This window comes from Microcaecilia unicolor, chromosome 1 (assembly GCF_901765095.1).
Source record: "Microcaecilia unicolor chromosome 1, aMicUni1.1, whole genome shotgun sequence".
NCBI lineage: Eukaryota > Metazoa > Chordata > Amphibia > Gymnophiona > Siphonopidae > Microcaecilia > Microcaecilia unicolor.
In genome coordinates, this window is record NC_044031.1 from 748,937,091 (window position 1) to 748,954,051 (window position 16,961).

The following is a 16,961-nucleotide window of genomic DNA, read 5'->3' on the forward strand; positions in this document are numbered from 1 at the left end:
CGCCAATCATGGCGCGTTTAGCCGACACTGGTGACAGCTAAACGCGCTGTGATTGGCTGTGAGGGACGTCCAAATAGTTTTTTTATTTGGACATCCTCACAGAAGAACACCCATCACAAAAAAAAATCTGGGGAAAAACATCCAATTGCTCGTCAGGGCTGGCCTTTTTTTTTTTTAATGTTTCAGTGAAGGACGTCCATGTTAGACGCTTTAGAAGGACGGCCCTGACGAGCACTTGAACGTTTTTTTTCCCCAATTTTTTTTTTGTTACATTTATAGAAGTTTTTAGAGGCTGCGCAGCCCCAACGAGAGGTACAGACCTCCCATTAGATTTTCCACGGTTAGGCAATCGGAAAACGGTAGTGCATCTCATTACAATATGATTTATACACATTGTGGTACTAATTTGCTTATCTGCATTCCGTTTTCGTTAGCTGCTACTGTGATCGGAAAATGGCTCGGAGAAGCATTTAGTGCATGCCACGGTTTACCACTTGCTCGTTAAGTTTAGTGCATCTGGCTGTGAGACTGATTAATTACCTCTCAGGCAGGAAAAAGAAAAATAAACTGTCACTTCTGGTACAGCTTTAAAGAAAACAATTGTCATCTGCTGGCCAACCAGGAGAAACACATATCAGCAGCAAAATAATACAGTTCATAAGCACAGAAACCCAGTTTGGTATAAGGTTCAATGTGGCTAACAACTTACTATGATTAACAGTACAAAAAGTGATGCGAGATAGTAAGTAGTAATAAAGTAAATAAGGATTGAGTAATTACAATATGTAATATGGAAATGAATGTTACACGGGGATGAGTGTCTTTCAATAATTCCCTGTAACATATCCAGCTGCAAGCTATGCCAAAACATTTCACAGGACCCCACAGTCATTCACAAGAGAAATATATTCAACATAAAGGAATCTTTCACATGCTCATCTTCCAATGTGGTATATATCATTCAGTGTAAAAAATGTAACGAAGGATGCTATATTGGAGAAACAGGCCAGATGCTTAAGACAAGATTCAATCTGCACAGACATCACATGAAAATAGCTGGTGCCAGTCAAGCCCCCACCCCTGTGGGCCAACACTTTACAAGACCAGAACACTGCACCAGTGATTTCACAGTAAGAATACTGAAAGGTAATTTTAAAACAATACAGGAAAGTAAGACCTTTGAAGTAAGAATGATTGAATATTTTGACACCCAACAGACAGGACTTAAGGATCTGGGTTTTCTAACCCATTATAAACCATAAAGTTGTATTTCTCTGTTTATCACCCTCCTCTCACCTACCAACACCCATCCTGTTAGAATATCAATGCTTTGATGTCCCCATGCATACCCCCACCCTCCCACTCTGTCAGACTGTCAAAGTAATGCTTTGATGTTTCTCTTATATATACTATCTGCTACCACATTTGCTTATTTCCGATCTGACAAAGAAGGGCAACCTTCGAAAGCTAATCAAGAAATGTATTAAGTTATGTCTAATAAAAAAGGTATCTTATTTTCTTTTCCATGTTTTATTTTGTTTGATTTCTATTGATAATAATTATAGCCAATTTAAGGTGAATACTAATTTGTAATGATCTTACCATAGGGTTGTTTCCCATGAAGTATCAGATATGGGTAAGGCTAATGAGTTGGTAAATCTATAAGCAAAAAGATCAAGAAGGTGACCTTTCGAATGAGACAAGGGTGTGTTGGTGTAAGAAGTTTCAGGAGGATAAGAAATTTAAAAAGTCCTTATCTCCTAATAGAAAGATACTAGTGTGGTTGACACAGATGTTTGAAATAAAATCAAAGAGGTCATCGTCTGCCAGATGCCAATTTCCAAGTGGACAATAAAATAGGCAAATACAAAGTTGTTCTGATAAAGTAGTGTCAATAACATTGCAAGCATTTCAAGGTTTGAGGAGGTGTTACTAGAGAGTAATTCTATGTTGAAGAAGGGTTTGTTTATTATTGATAAACCAACACCTCTGTTATTGGGTCTACAGAGACTGATGGTGGACATATGTCTTTAATGGTAGGATCATTATTTGAATGTAACCAAGTTTCAGTAATCATGACTAGACCAAATTGTTCATTCTCGATCCATCCCCTTATGAGCTCAGATTTATTGACGACGGATCTAGAATTTACATAAGCTATAGGTATTGGAATGGATGAGTGGGCTTGTTGCAGATTGCAACATTGTATTTTAATTAGATGACATTTAGGATGTGTATCTTTTGTCTGAGTTGAGTGGATTGGTATGCATGAATGGGATAAGTAAAGCATGTATGAAGGTAGTCATTGCTATTAGATTGATGGTTTACATTTCTTGTCTTTAAAGCATTAAGTCTTAACTTGGGTATAATTGTCTTCTAAAGAGACAGTTTGATAGCCAAAGAGCCAAGGAATAAGAAGCAGTGTAGACAAACAGCTAGATTATACATTAGAAACATTATTTAAGATTAACAATACCTGAGGCTTAAGATAAGGTTGATATTGAACATGTTCCCTCACCTCTGAATGACAACGCTGAAGAAGCTGCTCCAGGGCCATCAGGTTTTGGCAGTCCTCCAGGATTTTAACCTCAGTTTTCTCCGAGGACAAGCAGGCTGCTTGTTCTCACGACTGGGGTGACGTCCGCGGCAGCCCCCACCAACCGGAAAAAAGCTTCGCGGGACGGTCGGGACGCAGGGCACGCCCACCGCGCATGCGCGGCCGTCTTCCCGCCCGTGCGCGACCGCTCCCGCCAGTTCCTTTTTTTCCGCGACTGGAGAGAGTTGTGCTTTTGCCACTCTCTCTGTTTTCAGCCGCCGGATTTTCTCGATCGCGTTTACGCGGATCGTCTCTTTGCTTCTGGTTACCGTACGGTTTCCCTTTTTGTTTCAAAAAAAAAAAAAAAAAAACAAAACCTGCGCGTGTGGAGCACGCGCTCCCCTTTTTCCCTCGCTTCTAGCGGGGACGCCACGTTGCGGCCTAGTGGTCGCTCGGTCGTTTCTTTTTCCGTGGTGTGATTCCAGCCACCATTGACGACTTTGACTTCGCCGACGCGATTTTTCCGTCGATGTCCGCGAAGGTCCCGAGTGGATTTAAAAAGTGTGGTCGCTGCGGCCGGCCGATCTCGCAGACCGACACCCACGCTTGGTGCCTCCAGTGCCTCGGGCCGGAGCACAATCTCAAGTCGTGTTCTTTGTGTCTAGGTCTCCGGAAACGGACTCAGGTTGCGAGGCAAGTTCTGCGGGACCGTCTTTTTGGAACTTGCGCCGGCCCCTCGACGTCGACCTCGACGGCATCGGTATCGACGGCCGGTCCTTCGGTACCGGTATCGATGCCCGAGACATCGGCACCGATGGCAGCGACCCCAGGAGAACAGGTCCCGTCGGCCCGCCGGTCCGCCGGTGAGAGTGGGGGGGGAGAGGCCGCGTGGGCAATCGGCCCCGGTCACTCCCTCAGCTCGTGGGCCACGGGACCGAACCCTGTCTGACCCGGTACCTCGAGACCGAGGGGGATCGACCTCCTCCTCCTCCATGCCTTCCGGCGCCGGTGACGGGCATCGGAAGAAAGATAAGAAGCGCCGTCACCGGTTGCCCTCGGTGCATCCGGATGTCGGAGAGGAGGCGACGCCGAAGCGTCATCGTCGAGAGGAGAGGTCTCCGTCGGTTGTGGAGGTACCGACGCGTCGGGGTTCCGGCACCTCGGTGCCGTCTCCTGGCCCCCAGCAGCTTCCGGCACCGACACCCTTACCGGCCCCACCGCCTTTCCCGGCAGCGGGCCTAGACGAGTGCCTCAGAGCCATCCTTCCGGGGATCCTGGAAGGACTGATGCGCCAGGCTGTGCGCGGCGCCGATGACTGTGGCGCCGGTGAGCTCTAGCCCGGCGCCGGGGCCGTCGACACCGCCGCCGCTTGCGGCGCCGGTCTCGACCGCCACGCAGGTGGAGTCCCCGTCGACGTCGATGGAGGGAGCTCCGTCCCCGCCGGCGCGGGAGTCCACCGCTCGACGACACCGAGACCTCGGTGCCTCGACGTCGAGCCGGGCCCGGTTCAGGACTCAGCTACATGAGCTAATGTCCGATACCGAGGATGAGGACTCGTGGGGGGAAGAGGAGGACCCTAGATATTTCTCCTCAGAGGAGTCTACGGGCCTTCCCTCGGACCCCACGCCTTCACCGGAGAGGAAGCTCTCACCTCCTGAGAGTCTCTCTTTTGCCTCCTTTGTGCGGGATATGTCTATCAGCATTCCCTTCCCCGTGGTCTCTGTGGAAGAGCCGAGGGCCGAGATGCTCGAGGTCCTCGACTATCCATCACCACCTAGAGAGTCCTCCACGGTGCCGCTGCACAATGTCCTAAAGGAGACGCTGCTTCGGAACTGGGTGCGACCATTAACTAACCCCACCATTCCCAAGAAAGCAGAGTCCCAGTACAGGATCCACTCTGACCCAGAGCTCATGCGGCCCCAATTGCCCCATGACTCAGCGGTCGTGGATTCTGCTCTCAAGAGGGCACGGAGTTCGAGGGATACCGCCTCGGCGCCCCCGGGGCGGGAGTCTCGCACTCTGGACTCGTTTGGGAGGAAGGCCTACCAATCCTCCATGCTCGTGACCCGCATCCAATCATACCTGCTCTATATGAGCATTCACATGCGGACCTATGTGCAACAACTGGCGGACCTGGTCGAGAAGCTCCCGCCGGAGCAGTCCAGGCCTTATCAGGAGGTGGTCAGGCAGCTGAAGGCGTGCAGAAAGTTCCTGTCCAGGGGTATTTATGACACCTGTGACGTGGCATCTCGTGCTGCGGCCCAAGGTATAGTGATGCGCAGGCTCTCATGGCTGCGCGCCTCTGACCTGGACAACCGCACCCAGCAGAGACTGGCCGACGTCCCTTGCCGGGGGGATAACATTTTTGGTGAGAAGGTCGAGCAGATGGTGGACCAACTGCATCAGCGGGAAACCGCTCTCGACAAGCTCTCCCACCGGGCGCCTTCAGCATCCACCTCCACAGGTGGACGTTTTTCCCGGGCCCGGCAGGCTGCACCCTATTCTTTTGCGAAGCGTAGGTACAACCAGCCGGCCCGAAGGCCTCGTCAGGCACAGGGACAGCCCCAGCGCGCTCGTTCTCGTCAACAGCGTGCGCCTAAGCAGCCCCCTGCGCCTCCACAGCAAAAGCCGGGGACGGGCTTTTGACTGGATCCATGGGAACATAGCCGCCCTACAAGTGTCCGTACCGGACGATCTGCCGGTCGGAGGGAGGTTAAAATTTTTTCACCAAAGGTGGCCTCTCATAACCTCCGACCAGTGGGTTCTCCAAATAGTGCGGTGCGGATACGCCCTGAATTTGGCCTCCCTGCCTCCAAATTGCCCTCCGGGAGCTCAGTCTTTCAGCTCCCGCCACAAGCAGGTACTTGCAGAGGAACTCTCCGCCCTTCTCAGCGCCAATGCGGTCGAGCCCGTACCACCCGGGCAGGAAGGGCAGGGATTCTATTCCAGGTACTTCCTTGTGGAAAAGAAAACAGGGGGGATGCGTCCCATCCTAGACCTGAGAGGCCTGAACAAATTCCTGGTCAAAGAAAAGTTCAGGATGCTTTCCTTGGGCACCCTTCTGCCAATGATTCAGAAAAACGATTGGCTATGTTCCCTGGATTTAAAGGACGCATACACTCACATCCCGATACTGCCAGCTCACAGACAGTATCTCAGATTCCGCCTGGGCGCACGGCACTTTCAGTATTGTGTGCTGCCCTTTGGGCTCGCCTCTGCCCCACGAGTGTTTACAAAGTGCCTCGTGGTGGTGGCGGCGTATCTACGCAAGCTGGGAGTGCACGTGTTCCCATATCTCGATGATTGGCTGGTCAAGAGCACCTCGGAGGCAGGAGTCCTCCGGTCCATGCAGTGCACTATTCAACTTCTGGAGCTGCTGGGGTTTGTGATCAATTACCCAAAGTCCCATCTCCAGCCTACTCAGTCTCTGGAATTCATAGGAGCGCTGCTGAATACCCAGACGGCTCAGGCCTACCTTCCCGAAGCGAGGGCTACCAATCTCTTGGCCCTGGCTTCGCAGACCAGAGCGTCTCAGCAGATCACAGCTCGGCAGATGTTGAGACTTCTGGGTCATATGGCCTCCACAGTTCATGTGACTCCCATGGCTCGTCTTCACATGAGATCTGCTCAATGGACCCTAGCTTCCCAGTGGTTTCAAGCCACCGGGAATCTAGAAGATGTCATCCGCCTCTCCACCAGTTGCCGCACTTCACTGCTCTGGTGGACCATCCGGACCAATTTGACCCTGGGACGTCCATTCCAAATTCCGCAGCCCACGAAAGTGCTGACGACGGATGCATCTCGCCTGGGGTGGGGAGCCCATGTCGATGGGCTTCACACCCAGGGTCTGTGGTCCCTCCAGGAAAAGGATCTGCAGATCAACCTCCTGGAGCTCCGAGCGATCTGGAACGCACTGAAGGCTTTCAGAGATCGGCTGTCCTGCCAAATTATCCAAATTCGGACAGACAATCAGGTTGCAATGTATTACGTCAACAAGCAGGGGGGCACCGGATCTCGCCCCCTGTGTCAGGAGGCCGTCGGGATGTGGCGTTGGGCGTGTCAGTTCGGCATGCTCCTCCAAGCCACGTACCTGGCAGGCGTAAACAACAGTCTGGCCGACAGACTGAGCAGAGTATTGCAACCGCACGAGTGGTCTCTCCATGCTAGAGTGGTACGCAAGATCTTCCGAGCGTGGGGCACCCCCTCGGTGGACCTTTTCGCCTCTCAGACCAACCACAAGCTGCCTCTGTTCTGTTCCAGACTTCAGGCACACGGCAGGCTAGCGTCGGACGCCTTTCTCCTTCATTGGGGGACCGGCCTCCTGTATGCTTATCCTCCCATACCTTTGGTGGGGAAGACCTTACTGAAGCTCAAGCAAGACCGCGGCACCATGATTCTGATAGCGCCCTTTTGGCCCCGTCAGATCTGGTTCCCTCTTCTTCTGGAGTTGTCCTCAGAAGAACCGTGGAGATTGGAGTGTTTTCCGACTCTCATTTCGCAGAACGACGGAGCGTTGCTGCACCTCAACCTTCAATCCCTGGCTCTCACGGCCTGGATGTTGAGGGCGTAGACTTCGCTGCGTTGGGTCTGTCTGAGGGTGTCTCCCGGGTCTTGCTTGCCTCTAGGAAGGATTCCACTAAAAAGAGTTACTTTTTCAAGTGGAGGAGGTTTGTCGTTTGGTGTGAGAGCAAGGCCCTAGAACCTCGTTCTTGCCCTGCACAGAACCTGCTTGAATACCTTCTGCACTTATCAGAGTCTGGCCTCAAGACCAACTCAGTAAGGAATCACCTTAGTGCGATTAGTGCTTACCATTATCGTGTGGAAGGTAAAGCCATCTCTGGAGAGCCTTTAGTCGTTCGATTCATGCGAGGCTTGCTTTTGTCAAAGCCCCCTATCAAGCCTCCTACAGTGTCATGGGATCTCAACGTCGTCCTCACCCAGCTGATGAAACCTCCTTTTGAGCCACTGAATTCCTGCCATCTGAAGTACTTGACCTGGAAGGTCATTTTCTTGGTGGCAGTTACTTCAGCTCGTAGGGTCAGTGAGCTTCAAGCCCTGGTTGCTCATGCTCCGTATACCAAATTTCATCACAACAGAGTAGTGCTCCGCACCCACCCAAAGTTCCTGCCGAAGGTGGTGTCGGAGTTCCATCTTAACCAGTCAATTGTCTTGCCAACATTCTTCCCCAGGCCGCATACCCGCCCTGCTGAACGTCAGTTGCACACATTGGACTGCAAGAGAGCATTGGCCTTCTACTTGGAGCGGACACAGCCCCACAGACAGTCCGCCCAATTGTTTGTTTCTTTCGACCCTAACAGGCTAGGGGTCGCTGTCGGGAAACGCACCATCTCCAATTGGCTAGCAGATTGCATTTCCTTCACTTACGCCCAGGCTGGGCTGACTCTTGAGGGTCATGTCACGGCTTATAGTGTCAGAGCCATGGCAGCGTCGGTGGCCCACTTGAAGTCAGCCACTATTGAAGAGATCTGCAAGGCTGCGACGTGGTCATCTGTCCACACATTCACATCTCATTACTGCCTCCAGCAGGATACCCGACGCGACAGTCGGTTCGGGCAGTCGGTGCTGCAGAATCTGTTTGGGGTGTAAATCCAACTCCACCTTCCAGGACCCGAATTTATTCTGGTCAGGCTGCACTCTCAGTTAGTTGTTCTTCGTAGGTCAATTTCTGTTATGCCCTCGCCGTTGCGAGGTTCAATTGACCTGGGTTCTTGTTTTGAGTGAGCCTGAGAGCTAGGGATACCCCAGTCGTGAGAACAAGCAGCCTGCTTGTCCTCGGAGAAAGGGTATGATACATACCTGTAGCAGGTGTTCTCCGAGGACAGCAGGCTGATTGTTCTCACCTACCCTCCCTCCTCCCCTTTGGAGTTGTGTGTTTCATCTTTTGCTAGTTATTCAACTGGCGGGAGCGGTCGCGCACGGGCGGGAAGACGGCCGCGCATGCGCGGTGGGCGTGCCCTGCGTCCCGACCGTCCCGCGAAGCTTTTTTCCGGTTGGTGGGGGCTGCCGCGGACGTCACCCCAGTCGTGAGAACAATCAGCCTGCTGTCCTCGGAGAACACCTGCTACAGGTATGTATCATACCCTCCATTGAGCCACCGCTGGTGTATCCTGCCAGAGCTGGTGTTAGACATGACAGAGCTTGTGGGGATGGGGACAGCTTTGTCCAGAGGCTTCCCAGCATATTTGCTGTTGAGGGCTCAGAGGTATGGCATCAGAAGGGAGGGAGGGATCAACACATGGCTTGTGATGATCTGATACTCTCCTTCTGCTGCTCTCTCAGTGCAGGACTGGCACAACAGGTAACAGCAGTCATGGTGCCTCTGCGTCTCAAATGCTGGTGACCCCTGACATACGTACTGTGCTTATTCTGTTGTGCCAGCCCTGACATTGCCTGATTATAAGGACTTCCATCATGCCATCCACGGGGAACATAGAATAAAGGTATGTAATTGTTTAGTTCAGGCCTGCAAACAGTGGCTCTGCTTCTGTATTTCTCCTCTTAGGCCATGTAAACCACTTTATTGTTCTCGAAAAGCACTATAGCAAATATGTAACCTAACTTTACCTAGGCAGTTGAAGATTAAAGATGACTATAAAGTTATTACTACTTCTTTTGTTCAAAACTCCTTTGACTGTGGGACTCTGAAGAAATAGCTTAATGGGTAGAGCAGTGGGGTTGAAAACCAGGGAAGGCCGGTTCAAACTCCACTGTGGCTCCTTGTGATCTTGGGGCAAGTAATTTTACCCTTTTGAGAATACTTATAGTACTTGTACTTGAATGTATCTCTTTGAGTTATAACTTAAAAAGGCATGCGCTAAATCCAAATCCTCTCCCTTCCCTTCCATAAGTGTGAATTTATTCCCTAGAAGCAATTGCATATGAATCTGTAGATGTTAGGAACTTGAAAAGTCCAGCTATGCAAAATAATGTTTTTGAAGGAGCTGTTGAAATCTCATTTAAGTGCAAGTGTATCTGTGCAGCTGCTGAATTTGTGGCTTTTCTTAGGTGGCCAATTTTGCAACCATGGAGGAGGTGGAGGAGCCTGACCTGGAACGCAAGTCACAGAAAGAGTGGGACGATATCATTCCCGAGGGGCAGAGAAAGAAAGTGGAAGAAGAAGCACGGCAGAAGGAATTAGAGGAAATATATATGTTGCCCAGAATTAGAAGCTTAACAAAAAAGGTAAAGGGGTGAACATGTGGAAAAAGCACTATAACTAACGCCCTTCTGCATTCAGATCTTTCGGTATAGGAACGCTCTTTGGAATAGGAACTTACTGCTTAGGGGTGGAGAAGATTCTTAACCTTTCTAAGTTTTTTACCCATCTCCTTACTAACCTTCGTGAAGGTATATCTCCACAACATACTTCCCTTTTCCCAGAATGATGCAACCAATTCATGTTTCTCCACTTTCCCTTTGGCAGAGAACAGGCAGCGATGTTAATATGTCATGGCAAACCATGCTCTTCCACTGACTTTCAGACGCAGGCAAATGACAGTGAGTCCGACGTGGAGTCAAAGCAAAAGGCCCAGAGGTCATCCGGGTCTGAGAGTGAGACAGAAGATAGCGACGACGATAAAAGGCCAAAGCGCAGGGGACGTCCACGGAGTGTCCGGAAGGATATGGTGGAAGGATTTACAGATGCAGAAATCAGGAGGTAAACATGCACATGTTTATAGTTCAGTGTCAGTAAAATATGAGTTGGTGTGCCACAGATTCAGCATCGCTGTATTTGCAGCTGTTATGCAGGGTTTTGTTTTTAAATAACTTGGCTGTCATTTCCTGCTCCTAGTTCAGTTGAGACCAGAGCTAGGATTTGGCAGTATATTCCATGTATTAAGAAGGAAGGAAGACCAAATGATAGCAAGTGTAGTTAAAAAATGAGGTGAAGGAAGCTAATAAAGCTGAAAGAAAATCCTTCCGAAAATGGAAGGAGGATCCATCTGAAAATAATAAGGAACAGCATAAGAAATGACAAGTCAAATGCAAAATGCTGATAAGGAGGGCAAATAGGGACTTTGAAAAAAAGATTGCATTGGAGGCAAAAACACATAGTAAAAAATTTATTTTTAGGTATATTAAAAGCAAGAAGCCGGCAAAAGAATCAGTTGGACTGCTAGATGACTGAGGGGTAAAAGGGGCACTCAGGGAAGACAAAGCCATAACGGAGAGATTAAATGAATTCTTTGCTTCGGTCTTCACCGAGGAAGATTTGGGAGAGATACTGGTGCCAGAAATGGTATTCAAATCTGACGAGTCAGAGAAACCGAATGAAATCTCCATAAACCTGGAAGATGTAATGGCGCAATTTGACAAACTGAAGAATGTCGGTGCGAGGCAAAATGGTAGAGACTATACAGAACAAAATTACAGAGCATATTCAAAAGCGTGGATTAATGAGGTCTATAAAATAGTAAGTGGAGTGGAACGGGTAGATATGAATCGCTTGTTTACTATTTCCAAAAATACTAGAACTAGGGGGCATGCAATGAAGCTACAAAGTAATAAATTTAAAACAAATCGAAGAAAATATTTCTTCATTCGGCGTGTAATTAAACTTAGGAATTCGTTGCTGGAGAATATAGTAAAAGCAGTTAGCGTAGCCCAGTTTAAAAAAAGGTTTGGATATCTTTCTAAAGAAAGGTCCATAAGCCATTATTGAAATGGACTTGGGGAAAATCTACCACTTATTTTTGGGATAAGCAGCATAAAATGTATTGTACTGTTTTGGGATCTTGCCAGGTACTTGTAACCTGGATTGGCCACTGTTGGAAACAGGATGCTGGCCTTGATGGACCTTCGGCCTGTCCCAGTATGGCAATACGTATGTTCTTATGAGTAAGCATTAACGAAGACCTGAGAGTTTCCCTCCTATTTTATATTGTTCCATTCCTTACCCCTAGCACCTAGTTTTGGTCATTGCAGTGATGATCCTTGAACAAGGGCATACACCACTCCTACTGGAATTCTGAATCTAATAACCATAAGCAATGATTATGACTTCTTCCCCTTTCCAGGAAGGACCCGCATGGGGATCAAAGTGGGGACCTTCTGCATGACACTAAATGACACATCCAAGCCTCTGGGCCAGCCTATTTTGCATTTCATAATTAAAATCATTCTTCTGTCACATGTTCTAAGTTATCTCTACATGTAAAATTGTAAAGATCAGGCTGAATTGTTCAGCTACATATTAGCATTGACTCCAGCAGCAGGCCATGAGTAGCGTATACCAATGTAACTAATTATGATCTTATACTAGAATTTATATATTTGGGGATTTCAAAAATAGAAGCTAAGTGATTTTATTAATGTTATCTGTTGCTTAGGTTTATCAAGGCCTATAAGAAGTTTGGCTCACCACTGGAACGGTAAGTAGAAACCACTTAGAAAGCATAATGTCTGTACAATCCTAATGACTAGGACTTGGCATAAAGTGATTTGTCTGGTTTCTTTATTTCAGGCTGGAATGCATTGCCAGGGATGCAGAGTTGGTAGACAAGTCTGTAGCTGATTTGAAGCGGTTAGGTGAACAGCTTCACAATAGCTGTGTTTCAGCCATGCAGGAATTTGAGGAACAGTTGAAAGAAAACCCCAGTGAAGGCAAGTAAAGTAGAGCCATTAAGTTGCATACCCAGTAAAACTCTAAATTTCGTTCTTGTTGTGGAGTTAATTTCCATTGAACCATCCTGTGTGTACCAGCAGGTGAAATCAAACAGCCTATGTGTAAATATATATGTTTTACATACCCATTTCCTTAGCGTCCTCACTAGTTCAGAACCTATGAGTTGTGCCTTTCAACCAGTGGATGGTGATAGAGAAAAAAAAACGAAGTCCAGTATGCTTCACCCAGTAAGGGTGCTGTGTAGCCTTAGATGCCCAGTGTTTCAGTATCTCTAGTGGATGGTGATGGGCAGATCATGCATTTCTTAGACTAGTTACTGAAACAGCTCCTGACCCAGTTGGGAACTAGGCATCAGCTGAATAAAGCGGAACCTCATTTGAGGTTATAAACTAAAAAATATATATATAATTTGAACTGGAACAGTAACATTGAGCCTGCAAATAGGTGGGAAAATGTGGGGTACAAATGCAGCAAATAATTCTTGGCAAGGGATTTCATATCTTCTCTCTCTCCCCCCTTCACCTTCCCTTTGCTTGTTCACTGCTTTTGTTTCTCCCTACCCCTGAAAGAGATTGAAATAATTGGATGAGAAGTTGCTTTCATAGCTCAAGACATTACATGAACTCTGTGCATTTGTTTCAGGCAACATGAGTGATTAGCAGAAACAGAGAGGTCCTGTCAGTGGAAACAGAAAAACAGTTTATAGAGAGTCATCAGTTAAGATGACCTGTTTTAGCAGCTTAAAGGGTGATCTCATAAAAGCCTGAAGCCCTAATTGTGGCACAAGAGAACTTACAAGGGGGGGGAGGAGGGAGATAAAGGTGCTTTACACCCTGCAAAAAGCAACCATTATTCAAATGCAACCCCAAGGAGTTTCTCTGAAACACTCCTGAATAGAAGACACCACTACCTGACCCCTCAGTGAATTCAAGGCCAGACCCTTATCCAAATCTACTTGGAGGTACACCAAAATCTACTACTACTACTTATCATTTCTGCAGCGCTGTACGCTTATGGAATGCCTCTACATCAGCTCTCATAGATACACCAAATCCAGAAGGAGCTAAAACTATGGCAATCTCTTAATAGAGTGACCATCATTTCGGTGGAATGTTCTGTGTCATCGCCCCCTCTTTGTGGAACTCACGATCAATAACTCACTAATCATTTATTGTTTTTTATAACTTTTCTACACTGTCTTTTCTGATGTACAGAAGAGGTTTAGGTCTGTTCTGAAGATTTAGCTGTTTTCTCAGACTTTCTGTTAACTGCTTGCCTTGAATAGTGTTTCAGTGATCATTCCCCCTCCCCCCTTTCTTATTCATTTTATTTTTCCATCTGGACTAGTCTAGTTGGATTCCAGGAAAGGAAATTATCAGGTAACATAGTAAATGATGGCAGAAAAAGACCTGCATGGTCCATCCAGTCTGCCCAACAAGACAAACTCATATGCGCTACTTTTTGTGTATACCGTACTTTGATTTGTACCTGTCCTCTTCAGGGCACAGACCGTATAAGTCTGTCCAGCACTATCCCCGCCTCCCAACCACCAGCCCCGCTTCCCACCACTGGCTCTGGCACAGACTGTATAAGTCTGCCCAGCACTATCCTCGCCTCCCACCACCGGCTGGCTCTGCCACCCAATCTCGGCTAAGCTCCTTAGGATCCATTCCTTCTGAATAGGATTCCTTTATGTTTATCCCACGCGTGTTTGAATTCTGTTACCGTTTTCATTTCCACCACCTCCCGCGGGAGGGCATTCCAAGCATCCACTACTGTCTCCGTGAAAAAATACTTCCTGACATTTTTCTTCAGTCTGCCCCCCTTCAATCTCATTTCATGTCCTCTCGTTCTACTGCCTTCGCACCTCCGGAAAAGATTCGTTTGCGGATTAATACTTTTCAAATATTTGAACGTCTGTATCATATCACCCCTGTTTCTCCTTTCTTCCAGAGTATACATGTTTAGGTCATCAAGTCTCTCCTCATACGTCTTGTAATGCAAATCCCTTACCATTCTCGTAGCTTTTCTTTGCACCGCTTCAATTCTTTTTACATCCTTCGCAAGGTACGGCCTCCAAAACTGAACTAAGTTTGCCTTTTGTTTCTGTCTGTTAAGCAGAGATGTTTGTGACAGAATTTAAACATTCTGGTGATAAATTGCAAAGACAGAGTTAAGGGCAAGGTTGAAAAATGATCAGAAACGTAGCAGAAATCTGAAATGGTATTGGCCACCAAGTGTTCCTTGTCCAGTAAGAACTAGTGTGTTCGAGCTGAGCAGGTAATGGGCCAGAGCTTTAGAGTTCTGTGTCCAAGGAAATGTTTCTCATCTTCTGGATGATTAATTTGCTAAAGCAAATCTTACTAGAAACAAAAAATTAGACCCTGTGTAACATAGCGAATTGATGGATTACATGTTAAATGTATGCAAATGACCAGTAAGCTGTAAGAATTCAAACACCCCAAACTTGTGGTGTTCTATAGGAAAAGGACCTGGGAAAAGAAAAGGCCCTACAATCAAGATATCTGGAGTACAGGTCAACGTCAAAGCAATCATTCAGCATGAAGAAGACTTTGAACTGCTCAGTAAATCTATTCCTGTGGATCCTGAGGAAAAAAAAAAGTGAGTATGTGTTAATGGGACAGATGTGTATGAATGCATAGTATTGGGAGATACCATTGCTTGCATGTTTTAGATCTGGAGCAAATGTAGGTTTATTCTCTAGTTGAAGAATGTCATCATTCTACTTTCTGGGTATTCTCCTGGTAGATTTTCTGTGTTGCAAGTATATAGGATCATGGATCTGATATACTGCCTTTCTGTGGGTGCAACCAAAGTGATTTACATATATGTAGGTACTTTCCCTGCCCTAGTGGGCTCACGATTGAAGTTTTGTGCTCAGAGCAGTGGAGGTTTAGGTGACTTGTTCAGGGTCACAAGGAGCTGCAGTGGGAATAGAATACGGTCTGCATATGGATCGCTAGCCATAAGGATTGATGATATTTATCAGTCATGTTTCATGGAAGTATGTTTGAGATGCTATTTATACTGTTTAAAATTTATCACCAGTGCCAGATCAGTGGCTTATTTTTTATTTATTTATTTTATTGCATTTGTATCCCACATTTTCCCACCTATTTGCGGGCTCAGTGTGGCTTACAATACATTGTGAATGATGGAAATACAATGTGTTACAGTACAATTATGGGTTACATATGAGGAGTTATGGGAAGACAAAGTCAAGTTAAAACAACATTTGGAGCGTAGAAACTATGGAATGTTACAATGGGGAAAAGATAGGGCGATAGAACAATAGCACGAAAACCTTAAGGTATAACAATTTTATATGTGGGTGGAGTATTCGGGGTAAGAGAATTTAGAAGAAAGTGTATTGATGCATTTCTGTTAGTGTGTGTGGACTTCATGTGTTTTGAACCTTGCAATAAATTTTCTCAAAGAGATAAGTCTTTAATCGTTTGCGGAAGTCGGTTAGTTCGTAGATCGTTTTCAGGTTGCGTGGTAGTGTGTTCCAGAGTTGCGTGGTCATATAAGAGAAGGTTGATGCATGCAGTACTTTGTATTTTATGCCTTTGCAGTTAGGGAAGTGGAGATTGAGGAAAGTTCGGGATGATCTTTTAGCGTTTCTGGGTGGTAGGTCTATTAAATCATCAGACATGTATGCAGGGGCTTCACCGTGGATGACTTTGTGGACTAAGGTGCATACTTTAAAGGTGATATGTCACTGACTTCCCCCTTATAGAGAGCTAGTGCTGCCTTCAGCACCTCAGTATTTCTCTTGTCTTCAGCACATGATAGACATATGGTCTGGTGTAGCAACTACAGTCCTGGGAGGACTGTAGGCCCATATGCTGAGTGAAGTATAAACTTCCATATCATCAAGCTGATCAATCCATAGACTGGTGGGTTGTGTCCATCTACCAGCAGGTGGAGATAGAGAGCAAACTTTTGCCTCCCTATATGTGGTCATGTGCTGCCGGAAACTCCTCAGTATGTTCTCTATCTCAGCAGGTGGTGGTCACACACAGCAGCAGCTCTGGCTAGGCCTCCAAGCCTAATTTTTAGGTTTTGTTGAGTGCCTGGGGTTGAGGGCTCTTTTGAGCAAGTGCAAACCTGGTGGTGCCAGGTCCCTCCTTTTCTCCCCCCTCCCGCTGGCTCCGTTAAAAAAAAAAAATAAAAAAAAATTTTTGAACGTCCTTAAAGGCGTTTATTTCGACGTTTATTTAAGCGTCTATTGCAGCTACTCACTGGGACACCAGGTCGTTACAACTCGGAGCGGACAGCAGGTAATTTTTACCTTTTTATAGCGGGCAGGGGGTTCCCCGATTCTTCTCCTCGTGGCATATGGCGTCGGAGGGCGAGGGCGCAAAGGGTCGCTCCCCGGGTCGCTTGAGCGCTTCTAGAGGGGATGCGGGGGTCTTAAAGCCTGATTCGCCCTTGTTGGGTGACAGTTTCGTGACCGATGAATGTCCCGGTCCTTCATCCGGCGTGGCGGTTTTTCCCGCCATAAACGCCCATCCCCCGCTCCTCGCCTCCGCCATCTTGGCCGGCCACGCGGCTCGGACGGCTTCTTCTTGGGCCGCCCTTGAGGTTGGAGACATTAATGCCATGAACGCCCTTAATTTGGGCGACGGCACAGAAGCGGCTAAAGTTAAGAGCCGTTCTTCCCGCGCGGCTCCTTCGCGGAGTTTCGCGCCGGACGCCATTTTGGATGCGCAGCATGTCTCTCCCCCGCTATTGCGAGCGCCGGTTGAGGGTGCG

At 47.4% G+C, this 16,961-nt stretch overlaps 1 protein-coding gene across 1 annotated transcript in view; it reads left to right on the plus strand.

Annotated features, from left to right (window-relative positions):
* CHD2 (chromodomain helicase DNA binding protein 2) overlaps window positions 1-16,961 on the plus strand; it is a 434,678-nt gene that overhangs the window by 352,578 nt on the left and 65,139 nt on the right. The window contains 5 exon segments of the mRNA XM_030189719.1: window positions 9,563-9,739; window positions 10,039-10,214; window positions 11,887-11,928; window positions 12,021-12,160; window positions 14,666-14,804. Of these exon segments, the coding sequence (XP_030045579.1) occupies window positions 9,563-9,739; window positions 10,039-10,214; window positions 11,887-11,928; window positions 12,021-12,160; window positions 14,666-14,804 (674 nt within the window).